Consider the following 25,375-nt stretch of genomic DNA (forward strand, 5'->3'; position numbering starts at 1 on the left):
CCTCTGCTCCCCGGGCGGCTTGGGGATTGGGATTGGGACTGGCCTCCCTGGGTTTGCTTCCGTCTGTCTCTGCAGCCGTGGGCGTGTCAGGCCTCAGCTCGGGCTTGCAGTGGCTCAGGGTCCCCGCACAGGTCGCTGACCTCATTCCCTCTGCCCCTCACCCTGCCCACCCGGGCATCTTGCCGGTCCTGCCCTGCCCTCCACACCCCCCAGGACGAGGCCCCACGCGTCCCCTTCTCCCTTCCCTTCGCTTGCGGAGACTTCTCTTGCTTCACTGAAGGCGGGCAGGAGGTGATGCAGCCCTGTCCCAGGTCAGAGGCCCCTCCCTGACAAGCCTCCTGGGCCCCAGTCCCCCCTCCCGCACCCTCTCCTCCTCCGCTCCCCTCGTCTTCCGGGTTCCTGACTGTGACTCTGGCATCCGTGTCGCTGGGGCCTCTGTCTCCTGGGTGACTGGCTCCCGGAGGGCAAGGCTGTCCTTGGGGTCCATGCGCCGCCACTCCCCGCCCCCCCCCCCCCCCCCCTCAGGTCAGGGCCTGGCATCCACCCGGCCACCACCAGTGTTTGCTGAGCGGAACAGGAGTTGCTGTGGGTGTGAGGCTCTGAGCCTGGCGAAGGGACAAACCTCACCCACCCTCCGAGGTAGACCTGATAGCACCTGTCTGGGGGTGGCTGACCCCACCCGTCATGCCCGGCCCAGCCAGAACCGGCCTTAACTCTCCCAGCTCCGGCAGCCTGGGGCTCCTCCCTGGGAGGGCCTCCTGGAATCTGTGCACTTCCCTCCTGAATTCCCTCGGGCCTGGGAGGTTGTCCCTGCCCCTGGCCTTTCTCCCCCACCCGCTGTGCACACGGGAGTTGGGAGTTAACTTTGGTCCTGGATCGGACCCTGTCACCTCAGGTCTTCAAACCCTTCCCTCTTCCAGGCTGCCCTGCCCTCCCCTCCCCCGCCCCCTCCCCTCCCCAGGCCCCCATTCTGTCCCCCCACCCCCCCCAGCCCTGCTCTTCCCTGGGCCTGAACACCCCCTGGCGCACTGCCAGCCTCTTTCCTGTGGCTCAGCGGCACCTCCTCAGGAAACCCCCCTGCCCCCTAAGACGGGACAATTCACAGGGGTCCCTCCGGCCCCAGGCCTGGTTCTGGGGAGAAGCTCAGCAGTGGAACGACCCGTTTGCGTGGTTATCTGATGCACGTGGGCCGCCCCGCTCCCCACTGGGCGTCCGCAGAGCCCGTGGAGCGCAGGGCTCACCCCGCAGAACCAAAGGGCGCAGTGTGGGCCTGGGGCGTCCCAGCTGCGGCCGAGGAGCAGCACCGCCTCCACTTGGAGAGTCAGAGGGACGCGGCGTGGGAACGGCGGCTGCCTCGTGGGCAGCCCGCGGGCTAGAAGGAGTGACCACAGATCCGGTCCAGACGGACCTCTGGCGGCGGGCGCTGCAGGGCCAGGGGCGGGGCGGGGACCATCGCTGGGGCCGCGCCCTCCGGCCACTCCCCGGGGCGCGGGCAGCGGCGGGGCAGCGACCAGGCGGCTCTCCAAAGCGCTGCGCCCGCCCCGCCCGCCCGGCAGCCGGTGCCCCGCAGCCCATGTCCTCCGTGTCCTTGCGCTCATCGCCCCTGCGGACCCCCAAAATGAAGAAGGAGGAGACTTTCCTGGGCAAGCTTGGCGGCACGTTGGCGAGGAAGAAGAAGGCCAGGGAGGGTGAGTGTGCCCTCCGCGGGCCTGCAGCTGCGCCTGCGCCCGCAGACCACGCGTCCCGGCACCGCCACCCAGTTCCGCCGGGACCGCTGGTCTCTGCGCGCCCCCGCTCCCCGCCGGTCCCCGCGTCCCGCGCGCACGTCGTCCCCCCCCCTGCCCCCCGAGTCCTGCCCGCCAGGCTGGTGGCGCGCAGCCGCGACCTTTGGTCCAGGCCGTGACCCCTGCTCCTCGCTCGTCCCGGGGACCTTTAAACCCCCCTCCCGGGCTCTCGGGTAGTGTGACCGCGGGCCGAGGGCGGGGCTTGGAGCAGAGTCAGGGGAGCGGCGCCAGCCTGCTGAGCCCGGGTCAAGGGCAGCAGCGCGGGCCGGAGGCTCCTGGTGGCCCCGCGCCGTGCCCCCCATTCCCGGGGCGCCCACGGCACTGTCTCCCGGCGGGGCTGGCCGCTGGTGGCCGCGGACGGTGCGCATGCGGCCCCTGCCCTGCACCGTGGGGGCTGGGAGAGGGGGTGGGGAGCGGAGGTCCGCGGAGGGAAGGGGCGCAGAGCGGACAGGACCGCCCCGCGGCTGAGGGGTCTGGCCAGCAAGGACCACGGAGGCCCCCAGTGTTTACTCCGTGCGCCCCTGGAAATCGTTCTAAGAACTGCCCACCTCCTCACCCACGTGCTTCAGGGTTACAGGGTGTCACCTTGGCGCCTGTGTGCGCGAGCTTTAACCTCATGCCGCCCCCGGGGCTGCGCTCCTAAAGTTCCTGAATTTCCTTTGTTCAGCGGGAGCTTCTTCCCCTGGGACTGATTGGGGGACGGGGGGTGGGGGGTGGGGGTGGGGGGGGGTGGGGGTGGGGGACGGGGACGTGTGGGGGGAGAAGGGCGCCAGCCTGAAGGTGCCGAGTCGGGGGAGGGCGGCTGTGAGAAGGCAGGGCCCAGGGGCCGCCTCAGGCGGTGGTGGGGAAGGACCCGGAGGCGAGTGTGCGGAGGACTTATCTCCTGGAAGGTCTGCGCGCACCTCGCCATGGGCACAGCCCCGGGCTCGTGTCCCTCCCGGACACACAGGGACAGGGCACCCACATGAAGCCCCGCTGTATCCTTGGGCTGTGACACGGTGCCCTCGGGGATGTGTGCACCCCATGCTCCCTCCAAATGGGGATTGGGGGCACATTTCCACGAGGGAGGCTGTAACCGGTTGGTTATTCAGTTCCCAGAGTCAGGGCCTCGCCTGAGCCTCCACTGAAGGACCCGAAGCCGGGAGTGATCCCCGGGAAGTCATGCCTCCTCAACAGACAGTCACGCTCTCTCCCTCATTCCCGCCCTCCGAGCGCGTCCCCACGGGCAGTCACTGTCGCCCTGGCTCTCAGGGAGCCCGAGGCAGTTGTATTAGCCAGACCAAGGGGACCATGATAACAGGTTCCAGGAAGGAAGCCCCCCCTCTCCAGTCAGAGTGCCTGGGGGAGGCCTGGGTACCTGGGAACCAGGAAAGACATCCTCACAGAATAGCGAGTAAGTGGAATGTCCTGGACTGTTCCCACATTCCACAGGTGCCATTTAGGCTCTCGGAATGCGAAGAGCACCTGTCTGAAGCCATGGACGGGTCCCCAGTTCCAAAGGGGAGGCCGCTGGTCCCGGCCTCAATGAACTCCTGTGAGCCGGAATATTGGGGGCCAGTCTGCTTTCATTTAAATGCACCAGGTACCCCAAGTTCATCTCATTTAGGAGGCATGTAAATGCACCAGGTACCCCAAAGTCATCTCATTTAGGGGGCATGTAAATGCACCAGGTACCCCAAAGTCATCTCATTTAGGGGGCATGTAAATGCACCAGGTACCCCAAGTTCATCTCATTTAGGAGGCATGTAAATGCACCAGGTACCCCAAGTTCATCTCACTTAGGAGGCATTTAAATGCACCAGGTACCCCAAGCTCATCTCATTTAGGGGGTATGTAAATGCACGAGGTACCCCAAGTACATCTCACTTAGGAGGCATTTAAATGCACCAGGTACCCCAAAGTCATTTCATTTAGGGGGTATGTAAATGCACGAGGTACCCCAAGTTCATCTCACTTAGGAGGCATTTAAATGCACCAGGTACCCCAATAGGCAAAGCACCTGGTGAGGAGCAGAGGAGACGTGGACACAGCAGAAGGAGCAGATGCTGCTGTTGCTCTTGTGTGTGCGTCCGCTGGATCCCTTGCCTCAGTTCTCAGGTTGAGGTGCCTGGCACCCTCAGGGGTTCCCCCATAGAAACCTAAGGCCTCACAGCATAACTGGGCTCCGATGCAGGGGTTGGGGGAGGGCTGGACTTGGAAGGTTGCGGTGGCTTCTGTCTGGTCCCTTGGGAAGCGGGGAAGGAGCATGAGCCGAGGCAGCCGTGTAGACTAGGAAACGCGGTTCTGAATCGGGCTGCCAGCGCCCCTGCAGGCCTGGCCCGGCAGCTCGCCCTGTGCCGGTCTCAGCTCCTGAGCCGGAGCAGGGCCTGGCCCAGGCGCTGGGCCCTGTGGGACGGCACTGATTTGCCCCCCGCAGGATGGTCAGGAAGAGGCGCTTGGAGGTGTGCTGGGCGCTGCCCGCTGCGCGGTGGGTTTCACTTCCTTTTTGTTAGGAAGTTCAGGAGAGTGTGTGTGTGTGTGTGTGGGGGGGGGGGGGGTGGCTGGGGGTGAGGCCCCACAGCATTGCCCAGAAGTTAGAGACCGGGGAGCCTGTAGCGTTTGCCCGCCTGAGTGGACAGCGTTCTGGGTTTGACAGGCATGTGGGGGTGTGTGGGGACCCTCCTGCCCGCCTCCAGGGGCGATCACTGCAGGGAAGTTTGCTCTGCGCTGGCGGAGCCGGGCAGGAAGCATCTGTGGATGAATTCACGGTGTGACTCAGGCTCATGCTCTCGGGAGGGACCCAGGCTGTGTCATGTCACGTGGCGGCCGATTCAGAAAGTGGAACTCGGACTGACTGACTGTGGGCACTGAGGACGGGGGCGAGGGGCACTTAGAAAAGACGCCAGGGCTCCCCGTGGAAAGCCGGGACTCTCAGGGGCAACCTGCTAAAAGCCCGGTCCGTTTGTCCCTCGTGAGGTGCTCTTGTCCTCACGGATGGAGGCCCCATAGGTCCCTCTGGCCAGGAGGCGGGCGAAGGTGTGCCCCAGGGATGCCCCAGCTGCTGTGTGACATCCTTGAGGGGTGAGGCCGGCTCTGGGCCAGTGAACCCTGACGGGGAGGGACTGGACAGAGTCCACTCCATGCATGCACCGCGCGAGGCCCCGCTGCTCTGCCCAGCCACCCGGGACCAGCACAGGACTGCCCAGAGCTGGAGCCACCAGAGCTGAGGCCCCCAGAGCCGAGGTCACCAGAGCCCACACAGAGGCTTCCTGTGGAGAGAAGCATCAAGGAAGTGCCTAGCCCCCGGCTGCCTGTTTGTTGTTGTTGTTATTAAATACTAGAGGCCCGATGCACGAAGATTCGTGCAGGAATGGGCCTTCCTTCCCCTGGCTGCCGGCACCGCCTTCGCTCCGGCCGGAGCCGCCTTTCCGCCTTCCCAAGTTGTCCAGAGGCCTGGAGTGGCTGGGGCGGGGAGGAACGCCTGTTTCCCGCCCCACCCCGCCCCCGGCCGCTCAGCGCCTGTGTATGCAAAATTAACGCGCCATCTTTGTTGGGTTAATTTGCATACTCCTGATTGGCTGGTGGGTGTTGTGAAGGTACGGTCAATTTGCATCTTTCTCTTTTATTAGTGTAGATGTTTTTAGAGCAGAATTAGGGTCACAGCCCCTAATGACTTACGCTGCGCGGTACCTTTTCTTTTCTTTTTTTTAAAAAATATATTTTATTGATTTTTTACAGAGAGGAAGGGAGAGGGATAGAGAGTTAGAGACATCGATGAGAGAGAAACATCGATCAGCTGCCTCCTGCACATCTCCCACTGGGGATGTGCCCGCAACCAAGGTACATGCCCTTGACCGGAATCGAACCCGGGACCCTCGAGTCCGCAGGCCGACGCTCTATCCACTGAGCCAAACCGGTTTCGGCTGGGTGGTACCTTTTCATATGGTGGGTGCCATCTGTGTGTCAGCTCTCTGGCCCATTTTTCAATTGTTGGACTGTAAGGGTTCCGGGTGTGTTTTGGATACGACTCCTGCATCAGATGCACCTTATTTTCTCCGGGTCTGCGGCCTGTCTTGTCCCTCGCCCCGGGTCGTCCGCTAAGCAGCTGATGCAGAAATAGCAACAAACAAGCCAGATGCTGCCTGCGCCTCTGCCACCAGATCTAAAGAACTCACTAGGTGGCTGTGACCTTGAGCTGAAGGTCAGACGTGTGCAGGGTCCTTCGTGGACTTTAAATTACTTCCAGGGGAGGAATCCCCCGTCCCGAACCCTCCCTGCTAGTCCCGGGGGGTTCCCTTCGGATCGCCCTGAAGGCAGAGCCGTCAGCTGTGTGGACACTGTGTCGCCCGAGCACCAGCCACTGACACTGCCCTGTAGCCCGCCACGGAAGACAGCCCTGGCGGGAGGGAGCCCCTCGTTTTATCGCTGAGGGAGCAGCCTTCCCCAGGACCCACCCAGCTCCTGCAGAGGCGCCCGGCGGGAGGCAGAGTGCCTGTTCCGGATGGTTTGCACGGAGAACTGGTGAGGGGGGGGGGCGTAGTGACTTTGAAGGGATCGCCAGGTCCCGTTAGGTAGCAGGTCCCAACAGCTCCTCCACTTCCCTTTAAAAATGAAAGGAACAGCACCTTCTCTCTGGCAAGATAGACGAGAGGCTGTGTAATGCGTGTCCCTCCGCCAGGCGGGCGGGACTGGGACTCTTCGCATCTCCAGGCAGGGAGCCGACCACCTGCAGGAGGCCCTTAGGGAGTGAGCCACGGTCCCGGTGAAGGTCCTGGACTCCTGACCCGAGAAGGGGGAGAGAGCGGCTGGTAAGACGTGGAGGAGCCATGCACATGGTGGGTTCTAGAATGTTCTCTGGGGAGAGAAGCCAGTAGAAGTGCTGTTTGGGCCCGTCGGGCCCGTAAGGTTCTCTGCAGACCCTGCCAACAAAGAGGAAAACACCCAAACGCGTCTCCTTGGGTAGGGCGGCCTCTGTCTGTGGGGCTCGGAGGTCGTCTGTGACTCTGTCCGCCTCCTGCATGGCAGCGGCTCCTGGGGGCGGGGGCGGGGGGGCGGGGCGGGGGGAGGACCTGGAAGTCGCTGCCTGTTTCCTCTCTGGCTGAGCGGAAGTGGCCTTCCAGGCGGGAGAGCTTGGCCTGGCTTTGTCCAGTTTCCTTTGATTATTGTTCTGGTCATAATCTTCAAACCCAGCCTTTCTCCGGGTTTGTTCCACGTCCCCCGCCCCCGGGTGCAGGGCGTGGACAAGGGAAGCACGGAGGCGCCGGCCTGGGCCCGCGGGCTGTGTGTGGCGCCGGTGACGCTCCTGGACACTGGGCCTCCGTGGAGAAGGGAAGTGAGACCAGGTCCAGAGGGGTGGCCTCGTGGCCTCACCTCCTGTGCCCGGGGGCGGGCGGGTGGCCTCTCTCGGGACTTGTTGACTCCCTGTGGTTCTCCGGGCATCTGGCTGGACCTGCCCGGTCCCCGAAGAGGCAGGTCGCCGTGACACCCTCACTCCTGAGAGGAGCTGGGCTTTGACATGCAGCCTCCACTCCGGGAATTGGATTTCTCGCACCCCCGACGTCGCTGACTGCACTCCCTGTCGGTCGTCGGAATAATTCAGGGGTGTCTGTCCGCCCAAGTGGGCGCGCGCCTGCCCTGAGTGGTCGGAAGGGCTGCCCTTGATGGACCCTCCCGCCGGGCTGGCAGGGGCGGTGCCGGCCTCGCTCTGTTCCTGTTTCCAAATGCGCGGCCCCCTCGCACGCACGCAGGACGCAGCCCGAGAAGCACCTTTTCTCCGCGAGCCGAGATGCTTTGGTTTCCAGTAAAACTGCTTTACGTCGGAGGAGCAGGTTTACTGTGTAGCACGCTCGGCGGCAGGAAAACGCTGGTGAGGCTGGGGGCGCAGCACAAGCAGGCTGGCCACGGCGTTAACCCGCGCCTCTGCGGACTGCGGGGAGAGAGCAGAGACCCGGACTGCGTCGGCTCGAGGTCTTAGGGCTCCCCCAGCCTTGAGACCCTCCGTGCCTCACTTCACACGGGAGACGTCCCCTCTGGCCCCGGCACTGTCTGGTCTTGGGCGGCAGCGCGGTCCTTTCATTCTGTCCCGACTCCGAGTGTCCGGCCACGGGACCCGTTTGGGGCTGCGTGTCACCCTCTGAGTTTTAGAGCTTTGGGGTCTCACTTCCTCGTGTGGGAGGCCCGGGACTGTGGGGGGAGTACCAGCCCCAGTTTCCAAGCAGACGGGACCCGGCTGGGTCTCAGAAATGCAGGGGGACCAGGTCCGGCTCGCACCCTGCCCCGGGGGTCTGTGCGGCGTCTCCCCAGCCTCTGCTCCTGGGGCCACGGGGGTGCTGGGGGCGCTCGCCCGTAGGCGGTGAGAGGAGACATCTGAGGAAGGCGTGGGGTGTTATCAGCCCTGGGCCGTCTCCGTGTTCCTGGCTGATAATGCTGACGGGAGGGGCTGCCGGGAAGCCAGACCTCAGAGCTGGTTGAGGCGGAGCAGGGGCCGGGCTCGATTTCTATGACCGCCTGCCTCTGTTATCGATCTTCTAGAGCAGTGGTTCTCGACCTTCCTAAGGCTGCGACCCTTTAATACAGCTCCTCATGTTGTGGTGACCCCCAACCATAAAATTATTGTCGTTGCTACTTCATAACTGTAATGTTGCTACTGTTATGAATCGTCATGTAAATATCTGATATGCAGGATGTATTTTCATTGTGACAAATTGAACATAACTAAAGCATCGTGATGAATCACAAAAACAATATGTAATTATGTATGTGTTTTCCGATGGTCTTAGGCGACCCCTGTGAAAGGGTTGTTGGACTCCCAAAGGGGTTGCACCCACAGGTTGGCGACCCACAGGTTGAGAACCGCTGTTCTAGAGCGAGAGGAAGGGAGAGGGAGAGAGAAACCTCGATGAGAGAGGAACATCATTGACCCGCTGCCCCCTGCGTGGCCCCTGCTGGGGATCGGGCCTGTAGCTGAGGTGACTGCCTTTGACCGCAATTGAACTGGGGACTCTTCAGTCCACAGGCCGACGCTCTACCCACTGGGCCACACCGGCCAGGGCCGCCTCTGTGTCAGGAAGGGTCCGAGGCTGCGTCTGGGCTGGGACTGATGAGGCTTTGAGAGGACTGTGCTTGGTTTGGGTCTTTACACCTTTACTTGCCAGTTAACCAGGTCGGTCGGGATTGTAGGAGCCCCAGGCAGGGCCGAATGAATAATGGACGCCTGTCGTTTTCAGGTTCCGCGTCTTCATACGTTCACGGGGAAACTTACAATCCCCAAGGGGCTGGGCTTTCTCTCCTGTTAAGTCATTGAAAAGCTAAAGAGGGTGCGAGCCCTCGCTGTCAGGGCTCACGCGTGGCACTTGCTGGAACCTAACAGTCCCGGGAGCAGCGGTGGGATAAGAGGAAACCAGGGCCACCCCCAGTGTTTGCTGCTCCTCGCGCTCCTGCAGAGTCTAGACCAGGGGTGGGCAAACTTTTTGACTCGAGGGCCACAATGGGTTCTTAAACTGGACCGGAGGGCCGGAACAAAAGCATGGGTGGAGTGTTTGTGTGAACTAATATAAATTCAAAGTAAACATCATTACATAAAAGGGTACGGTCTTTTTTTTTTAGTTTTATTCATTTCAAACGGGCCGGATCCGGCCCGCGGGCCGTAGTTTGCCCACGGCTGGTCTAGAACCTTCCAGCCTCTGCCTTAACCATGTGGACAGAGTCCTCTGAGCGGGCCAGGGAGGGGACGCCACGGGACGGTGTTCGAAATGCACTGCTGGCAGAAATGGAACTTCAGGGACGTCTTCCCCAGAACAGCGTAGGCCAGTGCCTGGGGCTTTAGGAGCTCTTGCCAGGAGCTGGGAGGGAGACCAGAGCTGTGTATTTCTTCCTATAAATCACCATGATCCCAGTTCCCCAGACACGTGTCTGACAAAGGACCATGCCCAGGGTCTGTAAAGACTCCAACCGCTCGATGGTAGAAAGACACACGGCCCAGTGAGAGGAGAGAGAAAAAGTTTGGACAGACTCTCCAGCAAAGAGCACCCGGGCACGGCCTGGGCGCGTCTGGAAGAGACGTCGGCGTCACCCGTGCCCGGGGAATGAGCCACAGATTAGAACCAGAGGGGACAGACAGGCTGCACGCCTGGCAGCGGCTGAGATGGTCGCAGGAGCCCTGGCGAGGACGCGGAGCTGAGATCCGCATGGCTGGGTGGGGGGTCCACTCAGGAAGCCAGTTCACTCAGAACTGGACTACACGCCCCCAGGGCCCAGCAACTCCAGTCTGAGCTACTCACTCAGGAGAAACGGAGACCGTGTCCATGAGAAGACGCGCAGGAACGTGCATAGCAGCTTCGTTCATCGGAGCTCGGAAGAGTGGGCGGGCAGTGTTCACAGACGGAATATTATGGGGTGGTAGGAGGAGGGGAGTGCCGACACACGAGGCACACGATGCTCTCCCAATCACCCTGCCGAGCGAGGCCGCGGCCCCGGGAGCGCACCCGGTCCCACTGTATGGGGCTGTGCAGTCGGCAAGCTGGTCCGCGGCGGCTGCCTCAGGCTGGGCTGGGGCTGGGGCTTCCTGGGGAAGGGAAGGAGGGGATTTTCTGTTCTGGAAATGTCCTCTATCTTGCTGGGGGTTTGAGAAATGCAGGTACATGCATTTGTCGAAATTCATTGGATGAGACTAAAAATGTGCCTTTTATTGCATGCAAATTTTACCAAAAAAGAGAACTATCCTATGTAATAAAAGAGAAACATGTAAATTTGCCGGGGTTCTTGTCCCAGCATCAAGAAGGGTTCAGGAATCTGGAAAAGGCGCTATGCGTAGATGACATAGGAATCCAGAGACTAATAAAGAATCCAGAGACGAGATATAATTTTGAAAGGCATTGGGGGTCAGAGGAGCTTCAGCTAAAGGAACTGAAGACTCCCTCCTTGTCTAGGACCCTTGCTTTCATTAACACAATTTGTCCTAAGGCAAGGTGGAGATAATACACTTCAAAGGGTAAGGTTTCAAAGGGTATAGAAGCATTGTCAGTTTGGGGAATTAGCCTACGGCTGTTCAGGTGTTTGGCCAGTAGGAGGCAATAACGTGTAGATTAAGATGCCCTTTAGCTGTCTGGCAGCCACAATCAGTTTCCTATTCAGGTTTGGGGAAATGCCTTTAGCCATTCCCAACAGGTGACCACATGTGTGACTCAACCCTGTTGAGTCCCCAAGTCTCATCAACCTTTTGATGAAACTCTTAAAATTATGACATGCTGGAATTGGTCTATGGCATAAATTGACTGTCCCTCTGCTATGCTCACCAGCCAATCAGGAGTGAGCATGCAAATTAGGGTGCAGGTCGGGCTGAGGGACCCCCACACCCCCCAGTGCACGAATGTTGTGCACTGGGCCTCTAGTCCTATATAATAAAGCCCTAATAAGCAAATCAACCAAATGGTGGAATGACCGGTCGCTGTGACGTGCTCTGACCACCAGGGGGCAGATGCGCAATGCAGGAGCTGTCCCCTGGTGGCAGTGGCGGAAGCCTCTCCCGCCTCCGCTGCAGGCGAGTGGTAAGGAGTGAAGGGCCCCGGACTGTGAGAGGGTGCAGGCCAGGCTGAGGGGACCCCCCCCCCCCCCCAGTGTACGATATTTCATGCACCGGGCCTCTAGTCAGTATATATTGAGCTCTAGTCAGTATATCACCGTCTGCAGTTTATTTTGAAAAGCATGAAAAACACGATGGCATGGTAGCCCCCAAACAGTCCACGTCCCATAGCAGCACCTGTGAGTACGCCACCTTCCACGGCGAGAAGGACTTGGCAGGTGTCACTCAGTGAAGGGTCTTGAGCTGGAGATTGTCCTGAGTATCCAGTGGACACGGGTTCTTGCAGGAGGAGGCAGAGCGTCACCCAGGAGAAAGGGCTGTGTCGATGGAACAGGTTGGAGCGAGGGGGCTTGCAAGCCCAGGAAGTGGGGGGACCTCGGACGCTGCAGAAGTAGAGAGACATTCTCCCTGCGCCTCCCGGGGAACCTCAGCCCTCAGCCAGGGAGACCCATTCGGGACTTCTGGCTCCCAGAACTACACGAAAATACAGTGTGTTTTCCTGAGCCACCGAGTTTGCGATCATTGTCATGGCAGCAACAGGAAGCATACGGGGATGGGCTGCTGGGGAGGCGGAGGGACGGAGGGACGGACGGATGGACGGACGGGTGGAGGATGCTGAATGGACAGCCTGGAGAAACGTCAGCAGGACATGCGGCCGGTGTGCTCGGTGCTCACGGTCCGGTCCCTCACGTTCCCGCACGTTTGAACATTTTAATAGTAAACTATTGGGGAAGTGCGTGGGCCAGGCAGGTAACGAGCGCCCATCGGTGTTAGCCATCGCTCTCGTCATCGTCATCACTGCGACGACTGCCACCCCCGCTTACCCATCGGAGAGGGAGACCAGGAGGCTGGGGGCGAAGGGACGGGGCTACACAGGCTCCGCCACGAGTCAGGGGCAGGGACGGCCGCCTCCGGCTCAGGCCCAGGGGCGAGCTTTGCAGAGGAGGTGTGGGGGGGGGGGGGGGGCGGAGAAAGGCGCCCGTCATCTCCGAGCCCTGCGCTGCTGCTCCAAGAACAGCTGCGCTTTGCGAGGGGGAGGAGCGTTTTGGCCGAGTCTGCCCAGAAACCCTGTCATTAGTGTCGTGGGTTTTAATGAGGGGAACCTCTGTCGGAGCGGCACACGGAATTTCAGTCTCGCTGTGCGCAGCCGGCTTTGCGTTTATTCTCCCCCGTGGGCTGTGGCAAGGACACCGTTCTACACGCAGTTTCGTTTGTCTTCCCCGGAGCCCTGCTTCAGGCCGACGATCCCTTGGAAAAACAACCCACCTCTCCTTTGTGTAAACACTTAGGGCCGTGGTTCTCCCCCTTCCTAACGCCAGGCCCTTTCATACAGCTCCTCATGTTGTGGTGACGCCCAACCATAAAATTATTTCTGTTGCTACTTCATAACTGTAATGTTGCTACTGTTATGAATCGTCATGTAAATATCTGATATGCAGGATGTATTTTCATTGTTACAAATTGAACATAATTAAAGCATAGTGATTAATCACAAAAACAGTATGTAATTATATATGTGTTTTCTGATGGTCTTAGGCGACCCCTGTGAAAGGGTCATTCGACCCCCAAAGGGGTCGCGACCCACAGGTTGAGAACCGCTACCTTAGGGGCTTGATCGGAGCCAGAGGGTGCGTCTCCCTGGAGGACACGGATGTTTGTTCAGGGTGTGAGCCGACAGGCGCCACAAAGGGGAGACAGCCCAGGGCATCAGCAGACGGATGGACGATGGACGAAGGCCATGTGGTCCGTCCTTGCAGTGGAATATTATTCGGCCAGAAAAAGGAACAGAGTAGCTGCGTGTGCTGCCCCATGGATCAGCCTTAAACGCTGCTGGGTGAAGGCAGCCAGACAGGAGGCTGCGTGTCGCCTGATTCCACGGACGGGAGACACCCAGGACAGGCGCAACCAGAGCCGGAAGCGGATCAGTGGCTGCTGGGGGGCGGGAGGTGGGAGAGGGGAGCTGGGAAGGGGAGTGACAGTAGCGGGTACTCGGTTTCTTTGGCGGGTGTTGAAAATGTTCCTAAATTGATTGTGATGGTTGGGCAACCCGTGAGTATACTGCAGATCATTGAGTCGCCCATTTTAAACGGGCGAACGGTATGGAACGTGGAGTCTATCTCAATAACGCGGCTAAGAGTGTGCTGCCCAGCTCACACCGTTCCCAGCAGAAACGGTTTGGCCTCGGGAGCAAGACCTGGACTGGACGGGAGGAGCTGGCCCGGTGCTGGGGCGGGATTGTGGGTGTGACCCTGCCCTGGTGTGTGGCTGTCACCCCCACAGCATCACAGGGTGGGGAGCCCCACCTCGGGGACTCCTCCAAGTCACAGCCCCCCAAGGACGGGCTGTCGGGGCTGCCACATGGGCACCTAGCCCTTTGTGTCACATCCTGTCGCCGGGCGGATAGCAGCTGGAGAGGGAGGACTCCAGCTCCAGGTGTCCCAGCCATCGGTGGCGGGAGCAGGGCTGCAGGCCCAGGCCGGGGGCTCCTGGGCCGAGCTCTGGGCTGTGCCGCCTCCCCAGAGCCTTGAAATGAAAATCTGGTCTCATTTTGCAGAGGAGGAAAGGGGCCCCGCACGCGGCGGAAGCCATTCCCGGCAGGGGTCCCTGTGAGGATCGTGCCCGCAGGCTCCTGAGGCGCAGTCCGCGGTGGTGTCGAAGCGAAGGACGCCAGCCTGCGCGTGATGGGCAACCAGCAAAGAAAGGGGCTTGTTCTTCCCCCGTCTCATTCCAGGCCGCGGCGGGAATGGAAGGCCATGGCCAGGTGAGCGGGTCCGCGTGAGCGGCTGCTGCACCCTCTTCAGCGGGTGTGAGGGCACTGCCCAGCGAGACCGGTGGCCTGCAGGCGGCCTCCAGGGTCCATGAGGCTGTTCGGCGAGCTGAGCGGGTCCCCGCGCCGTGGCGGCCCATGGAGGCCCCATAGATTGCTTTTATTTTCCTCCGTGTCAGAAGGATCCGATTTCAAGCACTATTTCTGCATCGTAAGGAACTTCAGGGATGGCAATGGCCCTGGAGATTCGAGCTGGAGATTCGAGCTGGAATTGGCACGTAGCTCCTGTTAGAGGCGGGGCCCGGGCTGAGGGCGAGGGCTCAGCCCTCCCGACCCGTGAGTGGGTTTTAGTGGCCACCCAGACCCGGCCTCAGACTCAGCCGCTGCCTTCTCTGCTGGGGGGACTGGGTCTTGCTGCTCTCACCGGAGGAGCACATGGGCAGAGACGTGACGGCGGCCCGGAGGCGGGCATTTCTTTCCTCCTGTGCCGACCGCCCCTTTCAGGTGCCCGTGTCTGACTGCTGTCGCCTGGTCTGTGGAATAGTCCCCGTGGCCTGTGGCTCTCCCTCGCCACTGCGGCTCCCGAGGGCCGTTGTGCTGAGGGACAGCGGGGAGAAGCGTGGCTCTCGGCGACACGCCAGCCGGGCAGCCGTGAGAGTCCTCCCGGCCCCCCTGCCAGTCGGTGGGCAGGTCTCCTTCGCCAGGTGCCCTGATGACAGCCACAGGCCTCGTGCAGATCCCTGCTGCGAAGTCACGTGATTCCTGCGGAGCCAGCGGGAGGGCGGGGGAGCTGTTTGCAGGCGCTGGGGGGACGGGAGCGAAGGGTGACCCGCTGGCCGAGCTGCCGCCCTGAATCGCCTGGGACTTCCTCGCCGGGCGCTGGCGCAGAGGAAGGCCCGGGGGCCCAGCCTGGACGGGTGCCCGCCGAGTGGGTCCGGGTCTCGGTGGGCACGTGGGTGGTGAGGTCCCGAGGGGGCGAGTGGGTCCGGGTCTCGGTGGGCAGGTGGTGCCTCCTCAGACGCCAGGAAGGCTGGACAGCCCCTCCCCTGGAGCCCTGCCCACCTGGACCTCACGCCCGGCCTCAGCCCTGGGGCAGGAATGCCTGCTGGTTTACGCCTCAGGGTTTGGGGTGCTTCGCGACAGCAGCCCAGGACGCTGGATGAGTCTCCCTCTGGCCTCCGACGCCCTGAGAGCCCTGGTGGTTCTGCGGCCAGTGGGGCCGCGGGTGGGCCATGCCGGCGGCAGGGAAATATTAGGGACTCGGTTATGCCTTGTTCAGCATGGAAAGCCGGCAATCATTTTCGGTAAAGTCTCCGAAGCAGCTTTCAGCCTCTGCGGCCCCGTCTCTGCAGGATCGACCCTCTGCTGCTACAGAGCGAAGGCGCCGTGTGGCTGCGGCCCAGGGATGCTCTGCACACGCACGGGGCCAGGTCGCTCAGACCAGCATTTAAACCCGCCCCGCGTGGCGGCTCCACGCCCTGGACGCTCCCAAAGACTCGGGTTAGCGTCCTGCCGTCCCGCCTTGCCTTTACCGTGACCCTGCAGTGAGGGCTGGGGCCCCGTGTGGGCCGTACAGGTAGGAGGCAGGGACCAGTGCGTGGGTGGGGCCTGCCGGCCGGCCCCCAGCAAATCCAGGGCTGTCTTTCAGCCCCTCCGTCCTTCGTGGGAACGTGGTCATTAAAAAATACACTGTGCGCCCGGCCGGCGTGGCTCAGGGGTTGAGCCTTGACCTATGAACCTGGAGGTCATGGTTCGATTCCCTGTCAGGACACATGCCCGGGTTGCGGGCTCGATCCTCAGCAGAGGGTGTGCAGGAGGCAGCCGATCAATGAGTCTCTCTCATCATTGATGTTTCTATCTGTCTCTCCCTCTTCTTTCCTCTCTCTCTCTCTCTCAAAAAAAAAAAAAAAAAACAATTGAAAAAAATACACTGTGCTCTGGGCAGGTGTCTCTGTTGGTTGGAGCATCATCCTATACACCAAAGGCTGCGGGTTTGACCCCCGGTCAGGGAGCATATAGGAGGCAACCGATCAATCTCTCTCTCTCTCTCTCTCTCTTCCTCTCTCTCTCTCTCATCAATAAAAAGCAAACATACATTGTGACATAGCAGCGTGATTCACAGTAGCCAAGAGGTGGAGAAACCCAGGTGTCCACGGACAGGAGTGGGCAAACATGTGGCCCGTCCCCTCAGCGGAATCTGAGTCCGCCTTGAACAGGAAGGAGACCCTGCACCAGCCACAGCACGGTGACCGTGAGGACATGGTGCTGCGCGAAGCCAGCCGGTCACAAGGACACGTGCTGCGCGGTCCCGCTGAGGCGAGGTCCCTGCAGCGTCAGGTTCATGGACACAGAAAGCAGACGTGGCCGCCAGGGGCCGGAGTGCGTGTCTAACGGGGAAAAGAGTGAGAAGGTCCTGAAAATGGATGATGGTGATGGTTGTACAACAGCGTGAAGCCGTGGAATGTACACTTAAAAATGGCTAAAGTGGTAAATTTTAGGTTATGTATACGGATGACGATTTTAAAAAATAAATGAAAATAAAGTGTGAAATATATTGTACATACAGAGTACACATATGTGTAGTTTTTTAAAAGTTGATTTTAAGAGAGAGAGAAAGGGAGAGAGAGAAACATCGATGTGCGAGGGAAACATTGACCAGCTGCCTCCTGTAGGCCCCCTCCCAGGGACTGAGCCAGTGGACCAGGATGTGCCCTGACCGGGAATCGAACCGGCAGCCTTTCGGTGCACAGGATGCTGCCCCACAAACTGAGCCACACTGGCTCGCGCCACAGCTGTGCAGTTTAAAGAATAACGATAATGAAATGTACCCAGGGTCTTGCCACCTGGCTCAGTCACCTGTCCCTCCTCTCCCCGGCCCTCCCTCCCAGCAGAGGCCCACCCCGGGGATGTGTGCTGAGCATTTCTTTGCTTTCCTTGTAGAGTGACCACCCCCACACCCACCCCCACACACACATGCACATACTTTCAGAGTGACCATGCACACACCCACACCCACACACACATGCACACCCACGCATGCACATCCTTGCAGAGTGACCACCCACATGCACACATGCACACGCTTGCAGAGTGACCACACACACACATGCACACGCTTGCAGAGTGACCACACACATGCACATGCTTGCAGAATGACCACACACACACATGCACACGCTTGCAGAGTGACCACACACACACATGCACATGCTTGCAGAGTGACCATGCACACCCTTGCAGAGTGACCACGCACACACGCGCATGCACACACTTGCAGAGTGACCATGCACACACACACGCACTCCTGTATGTCGTTGGCCTTTGCCTGACCTTGACCTTTCTGCACCTGGAGCCACGCCGGCGTGTCCCGTGTCTCGGGTTCGCCTAACATCACAGCCAGCTCCGCGGTGCAGCCGCCTCTGCAGGGCTGTGTCGGGCCTGTGCCAGGGGCCCTGTCCCTTTGGGCGCAGGAGGTGGTGCCTCAGTGCCCGGCTGCAGGGGTATTTCCTTTGACTGAGTTTTGATTCAGAGGCTGGACAGCCAGTGGGAGGGCGGGGCTTCCGCTGCCAGATTGCCTGGCTTCCGCTCTGCCCCAGCGTCCCCTGCCCCTGAGCCCGACGGGCAGGTCACCCCCCCCCTCGGTCTGTGCCTCAGTTTCCCTGTCTCTGAGCCTGATGGGCAGGTCACCCCCCTGCTCTGTGCCCAGCATTCCCTGCCCCGGAGCCTGACGGGCAGGTCACCCCCGCTCTGTGCCTCGGCTTCCCTGTCAGGTGAGGGTAGCACCGGCTTGTGGGGTGACTGTCGACACAGAAAGGCAGCGGTGCGGCTGGGGGAGTCCTTGGTGGCTGGCGCTGATGCTCACCGTTTCTGTTCTGCTCTTTTTTAAAAACATTTTTCTTGGCTGCTTGTCTCCACTTGGCAGAAATGCTCAGCCCGTGAGCTTGTAGCTCTACTTGTTGGAAAATTAAATACATCGAAGAGCACATTAAATTAGGGGATTTGCGGTCATTAGCGGAGTGAATTACCTTTTGAAAAATGTACTGTGCCGGGCAGGATCGTGCGCGTGGCGGACGCGCGGTAAATACTCGTCAGGCCCGGGGTGGTGTTATGAGCCATCATCGCAGATGCTAACAATGATCGGTGTGTGAAGAAAATCAGAGATGAGGGAGCGGGCGTGCAGGATCTCGCCACAAGCAGGGCCCGGGGAGGCGGTGTGCTGTGTCCCGGGAGGCGTCCGCGGGGCCTCGCGGCCGTGACCCGAGTTCATCAGCGCCGAGCAGACCTGTCTTGGGGAGACGGGGGGGGGGGGGGGGGGGGGCGGGGAGACAGGGATGCCACTCTGCAGGTGGCCGTGCGCCTGAAGTCAGGCCGGACGCCGTGTCTCAGCCCTCGGCACCCATGGGGCTGGGCCTGGGGCCCTGTCCTGGCCTCTCCCTGGTTCCTGCTGGGCCCGGCGACCCTCGGTGTCCTTGGCTCGCAGCCATGTGGCTCTAGCCTCTGCCTCTGGGTCACGTGGCCTCCGTCCTGTGTGTGTGTGTCCAGACTCCCCTCTAAGAATCGCCAGCGACCTCATCTTAGCCTGGTTACATCTCTAACAGCCCCAAATACGGCCACGGTCACGGGCTGGGCTGACATGAACGTGGGGACAGGATTCATCCCAGCTTGTGCTTGGTGAGTGCCCAACACCCATAGCTGTTACTATTGCTGTTGCTGTCACAGGTGAGGGAGGGATGGAGAAAAACACGCAGCAGCTCACATTTTATCTGGATTCTGCTCGTCCCTGGTTTGTGTCCAAGTCTGTTCTTGGCTTTGAAGGAAGAAGAGGGGGAGGATCGGTCTCCTTCTTATGAGAAACGCAGAGAAGCCTGTGTTTGCTCAGGGCCCGCCGTTTGCACCCCGAGAAGCCCGTGCGGATGAGCTCCCGCTCTGTAGTTTCATTCTATATAATTAGAAAAATTTCAGTGGAGTTTGAGAGAGAGGAAGGGAGAGAGGAACATGGATCGGTTGCCTTCCACACACACCCTGACCGGGGATGGAACCCGCCACCTGGGTCTGTGCCCTGACCGGGCCTCGAACCCGCCACCTGTCGGTGTATAGGATCGCTCCCCAACCCACGGAGCCACCCGGGCAGGGCTCGTGCTACACAGATTTTCAACCATAAAATAAATCGCCGGCTTTATTTCTGACACGTACGCCCGGAAAATAAACCCCTCGCTGTCAGCCGGGGACGTTTCACGCGGGAACAGCGGCCGCTCCTGTCGCGGGGCGCGTGGGAGTGTGTGTCCCGAGTACCTCGGTGCGTCCTCGGTGTCTGCCTCTCCCTGCCTCTCCCGACAGAAAGCTCAGCGCCGTGTTTGACAGGCGCGGCGCCGTGTCATTAAACAGATGCCGAGACGGCTGTCACGGGGTTTTAAATAGCACTTGTCGTCGTTCTCCTGGCGGCGTGCTCGCTCCGCCTGCGGAGGGCGGCGGTGGCACCCCATCCCGCCCCAGCCCCGCCTCCTCCGCGGCTCCGAGCTGGGGAGGGTTGGAGAAGGCCCCGGCCGCCCGCACGCGGGTTTGGTGGGTGATGGTCACGGGACCTTTCTCAGGAGCTGCGGCCAGAAGAACCGCTTTCAGTAGCAAACTTTAGACCATTTGAGCCGGAGAAACTTGGGCTGAGCCAGAAGCACAGATATAGGGGTGGGGGGGTGAGCAGGTGGCTGAGCAGGGAGCTTGGGGCCCACCCAGAAACCTCCACATTTCGGTGAGGGCGTGAGGAAGCCGAGCTGAGCGCAGGTCCGCCCAGCAGGACTGGGCTGGTAGATGTCGCTGTGACACAGCCAGGTGGGACGCCACACCTGGGCCACCGCGGGTCCGCCCGGCGCCTCTGAGCCAGGCCGAGGGGCGGAGGCTGATGTCACTCACGGGGACAGGTCACCGCGGAAGGTGGCCAGTAGCTTTCCTGCGGTGACCACCCGGCGAGGCATGTGAGTGCCGGATCGCTGTATTGTACACCTGGAACTGATATAATATTGTAAACCAGCTAGACTTAGACAAACCTTTTTTTGTTAATCCTCACCTGAGGATATTTTTTTCCATTGACTTTTAGAGAGAGTGGAAGGGAGGGAGAGAGAGAGAGAAACGTCAGTGTGAGAGAGACACATTGACTGGTTGCCTCCTGCATACACCCTGACCAGGGCCGGGGATCAAACCTGCAACCAAGGTACATGCCCTCGACCAGAATGGAACCTGGGACCCTTCAGTCCATGGGCCGGCGCTCTGACCACTGAGCAACCCGGCCAGGGCTAGACTGGAATAAATCTTAGGAAAGGTGGAGGAGATCAGAGCAGGAGTCAGGAGCCAGGGGAGCGGGTGCTGGGTTCAGGCCGCGCCTTCCCAGTGCCGTCCCTTCTCAGAGTCTCGGTCCCTGTGTCCTGAACTGTCCCCACACACACCGCCGGCCACAGCGAGACGCCGCCCCTGGGGAATGGTAGGAACCAGGTGGTGTGTCCAGTGGCCACAGGGGGGTGAGTTCTACTTCCCCCCAGCACCCCCCTTTTCCAGGGCCTCTGAGTCCCTCCGCCCGGGAAGGGAGCTCGGGAGGCAGGCAGCCGCCCCCACAGTCTGGCTGGCTGTTGCCTCGCCTTTGTTTCTGGTATTTGATTTCTGTCGTCATGGAAACGGGCTGACAAATGTGCCTCTTTCGCGCTGGTCCTCCTGATGGGGACGAGGACCAGGGGATGCAGGTGGGGCGAGGCGGCCGTGGGCCTGTCTTGTCTGCTCAGGGGGGACGGGGAGCCGACCTGCGCCACCTCGGGGACCTCCCGCCTGCCCGCCCGTGGCCGTCGCTGGCCCAGGCCGGGGTCAGACTGCCAGGAGGCCAGGTGTACGGTTCCCTTGTCACTGAGCAAGTCACCGTGTCTGCAGGGGCCGCCCAGGCTCGGGCACTCCGGCCTGCCTTCTGCCGGCTGCGGGCCGTTTCCTGGGCCGCGTGCTCACCCGCAGCCTTGGCAGTGATGATGGATGGAAATAGCATCTTGTGGTCACCAGGCTTCTATCGCTGCAGCCCAGTCCCCCGGCTCCGTCCCCAGCTTCCTCAGGGCCCCTCAGAGCCTTCGCCTCGAGCTGCAAGTCACGGTGGCGGCCCCGCCCGCTCCCACATCCGAGCTCATTGTGTCCCCGTCTCCCACCCAGTCCCGCCGAGTCCCCGCCTCGCCTGGTCGGTACTTTCCACGGCTCCCCGGCCGCACCTCTTCACCAGTGAGTCCCCGCTTTCTTCCTTGGCGTTTGCAGCGGAAGCTGCGCCGGGCCCACCTCACTCCTCTGCCTGTGGGTGGTGTCGAGACGAGAGGCCTGGCTGGCCTTGCCCGTCCCTGGCAGGTGCCCAGGACGCGGGTCTGAGGCTGATGGGATGAGCTGTGAGCGAAGCGTGGAGGGAAGATCTGTCAGCCGTGGGGCCGCGTGGGTTTCGGGGCTGGGAGACTGGTGTTTGCAACACTTTCAGGATCCAGATGCAACTAAGGTTCCTTGGGGGGATCCTGCTGAGGGGATGGGACGGTCGGGGCCTGCCCCTGGCCCTCTCATCACACCGACGAGAGCTTCGTTCTCTGTGCATCGGGAGGGGGCAGTGAAAGGGGCTTGGCCGGGGCGGCCCGGGGCGAGCCCAGCTCTGTCTGTGGTGATTGGCGCGGCTGTGGCCTTGGCGGTCGCTCTGATGCTCGGTTTTCCCGCCTGTGGAATGGGGGCAGTGGTTCAGGTGACGTGTTCTGAGCTGCTAGCCCCCAGGGACTGTCCCCGTCTCCTAGCGTGCGGTCTCGTGCAATTCTCATAACAGCTTTGTTTTGTAACTGAGGAAACGGAAGCCCAGAGAGGCTAAGGAACCAGCCCAAGGTCACACAGCGAGTGGGAACAGCCTCCCGCCTCCTGGGACCTGCTGGGGGGACCGAAGGAGATGCTGGTTCCTGGAGAAACCTTAGGGCTCTGACACGGAGGAAGCTCCCAACCAGAGCACCGCCCCCCCCCCCCCCCCCCCCCATCCCGCCAGCCCCGGCCCTCGGTCCAGCGGCATAAAGAACATACGTTTATTCCTTAAAGAGAGGGGGCCAGTGTCAGGCCCACGGGGCCCTGGAGGTCACAGGCTGACCTTTGCCTTGATCATCTCCTCCCCTTGAGCGGGCTTTTGTGGGCGTGAGGCCCTTTCCAGAGACGCGCAGCTGAAGGAGACAGCACACAACCCGGGCCTCACAGGCAGCTGGAGGGCGGGGGTGGGGGAGGGGGAAGACGGTGAGTGACGGCCAGAGCCCTCCCCTGTACCCCCTTCCTTCACCGAGGCCAGGCATAGTGGGGTCCCCCTGTTCTCCACAGGCCAGATCCACCTGCCCTGGTCCTCCCTCCTGGGACTGCAAGCTTGGCCACCTGTCCGAGGCCCTGGCCTCCCACCTCTGGTTGTCCTGGCAACCGGCGCCCTCCCTCCAAGGCAGCCTGGGCTCGGGAGGGCGAGCGCTCTGGTCACTGGTGACAGCTGGACCAGGCAGGCAGGGCCGGACCAGCCAAGTGTGAGCCAGCGTCCTGTGTGGCTGACAGCTGCCGCCGGAGGCCCCCGGACCCGAGCCCAGGTCACAGGGGACCTCTGTCCGCTTCACTCGTGGCGGCTGTGTGGGCAGCAGGATGCACCCGGGCCTCTCTCTGAGCTGGGCGTCCCGGGCGCTGCAGGGTCCCCTCTGAGCTGGGCGTCCCGGGCGCTGCAGGGTCCCCTCTGAGCTGGGTGTCCTGGGCGCTGCAGGGTCCCCTCTGAGCTGGGCGTCCTGGGCGCTGCAGGGTCCCCTCTGAGCTGGGCGTCCTGGGCGCTGCAGGGTCCCCTCTGAGCTGGGCGTCCTGGGCGCTGCAGGGTCCCCTCTGAGCTGGGCGTCCTGGGTGCTGTGGGGTCCCCTCTGAGCTGGGGCGTCCTGGGCGCTGCAGGGTCTCCTCTGAGCTGGGCGTCCTGGGTGCTGTGGGGTCCCCTCTGAGCTGGGCGTCCTGGGTGCTGTGGGGTCCCCTCTGAGCTGGGGCGTCCTGGGCACTGCAGGCCCCTCGGAGCTGGGCTGACCCGGGCACTGCAGGGCCCCCTCTGAGCTGGGCGTTCTGGGCGCTGCAGCGTGTTGGCCGTCTTGGCTTCTACACATGAGATGCCAGCAGCAGCGTCTGCCTCCGCGTGTGACAACCAGCGCTGTCTCCAGGCCCTGCCACACGTCCCCCGAGGCGGGATTGTCCCCTGAGGAGCTGCCTCCATGGATGGCGTCCTCAGGACCCTCCACTGCCCTTTCCCCCTGGGACATGGGTGCCGAGATCTTCCTGGAACACACACATATACGCACATGTGCACACATGCACACAGACATACATGCACACACACACGCGCGCGCGCGCGCGCACACACACACACACGCTCTGAGGCAACCCCCTGCTGCTCTTTCTTTTAAAATAGACTCAGAGCCGGTGTGGCACTTCCCCCCTCTCTGCTCTCGCCCTCACGTGGCCTTTTCCTCACGCTGACCCACCTGCATCCACTCTATAAAGGCCCCTGGATGACGTTGGGCACCTCACGGTCCTTAACTGAGTCCCATGGCAAAGTCCCTCCGCTTTGTAAGGTCACAGAGTCTATGGATTCGGACCTGGACATCCTGGGGGGCGGGGGGCACTACGCAGCTTGCCACGGGGACCCCAACAGAAGGAATAGGAAACAGCACCTGTAGTTCCCAGGACAGATGCCGGGAAGGAATGTTAGGGCCCAAAGCATTCGTTCACTCACCCATTCAGTCACGTACTTGCCATGAACTCACCAGGGCCCCGGGCCAGGCGCCCTGCGGGGAGCTGGGGAGGTGGGCAGGCCTGGTGTGAGCCCTCAGAGAGCGCCAAGGGCAGGAATCCAGCAACACAGACGCACACACACGCCTCCCACTGATCACGCTCAGAGGGGACGGGCCAGCACGGGCCACGGGAAGCTGACTGGGGGGCAGGAGGGACGCTCCACGTGCCTTGGCCTCCAGCCGCTCCTCTGGGGCTTCCCCGAGAGGCCCCCGGCCAGGAACCCCCGGGAGCTGTGCGTCCTGGTCCTTCTCCTTCGTTGCCTCGAGCGTTGCATCCGCTCAGGTTGGGTGGAGCTGTCACGCCTGGGCCCCAGGAATGCCATCTGGGCCCCTTGAGAATCTCAGGTGGGGACGGGGCCACCGGCACCAGGGCCACCCCGAAGCCACCTGCTTTGAAGGTGCCCATCTGTTTAGAATGAAACCTTTGCGGGTTGCCTGTCTCGCTTGTACAGGTGGGAACGGGCCACTAGAGGGCGCCGTCCGGGAGTTTTCTGTGAGCTTCTCCCCAAGTTCTCCCCAAAGGAGTGTTTCTGCTGCAGGTGCACGCACAGTCGTTCTTTGAAATGACTTAATGGTTTAATTCTCTCATTTTCTCGGCAGAGCACACGTTGGGCTTCCCTGGTGCAGCGGGACATTGCTGATCAGATTAATTAATACCAGCTCGCAGCACAGGGGCCGCGGGGCTCGCTGCTCCGGGTTTGTTCTTTCCGCTGCTGCTGCTGCTGCTGCTGCTGGGAGCTGTTTCCTCTTTGCTGAGTAGGTTCTCCCAGCGCGTTAGCCCCGGGGGCTCGCCCCTGCTGGGAGTGATCCGATTGGCACAGCTTGGCACCAGGGGAGCCCTCGTGTCGCTTTCTGGATAATTCTGAGTTTCCTTTGGGTCTCACTCTCTGCCCCCACCCTCTGCTTCCTCTAGTCTCTTTGTCATTTATCACTGATTAATGACAGATTAATGGCCTGCAATATCGATTTCACGTACTCAACACCAGCACCATCGATGGATAGAAATAGGACAAAGGCACCACCCCCCAAGTCAAGGGAACAGGACACCCACACCACAGGATTCGCCATCAGATTGGCCTGAGTGGGCCAGGATGGAGTGCTTGCTGGCATTGAGTTAAGGGGTGCCAGGGGGGCCAAGAAAATGGGAGGCAAAACAGGATGGCCCTTTGGGGGTCGGGGAGGCTGGCTCTGGGGATATGGGTCCAGCTGCCCATCAGAGGATGGGGGTAATGGGACATGTGCCCCAGAGACCCCGAAGAATCCGCACGAAATGTCGGCGGCCCTCGCGGGCCCTGGGGAAGCCGCGCTCTCGCGTCCGCCCAGGTGGGCACGATGCCTGACAGGGCCTGCTGGGCCCGCTGGGCCGCCGGCGCCTCTGGCCGCACCCGCATTTTAATTTCCCCAGACTCCCGTGCACAGCACGCCCGAGCCTCCCGCA

The 25,375-nt window shown here is 61.4% G+C and overlaps 1 protein-coding gene across 1 annotated transcript in view; it reads left to right on the forward strand.

The window, feature by feature from the left end:
* The first annotated feature begins 1,454 nt into the window (after positions 1–1,454).
* PARVB (parvin beta) overlaps positions 1,455–25,375 on the forward strand; it is a 66,021-nt gene continuing 42,100 nt past the window's right edge. Inside the window, exon 1 of the mRNA XM_070411269.1 lies at positions 1,455–1,688. Coding sequence (XP_070267370.1) covers positions 1,574–1,688 — 115 coding nt within the window. The 5' untranslated portion in view covers positions 1,455–1,573. The remainder of the gene's footprint in view (positions 1,689–25,375) is intronic.

Source organism: Myotis yumanensis, unplaced genomic scaffold, assembly GCF_028538775.1.
Source record: "Myotis yumanensis isolate MYYU_CA2020_CCGP unplaced genomic scaffold, mMyoYum1.0.hap1 SCAF_3, whole genome shotgun sequence".
Taxonomy (NCBI): Eukaryota; Metazoa; Chordata; class Mammalia; order Chiroptera; family Vespertilionidae; genus Myotis; species Myotis yumanensis.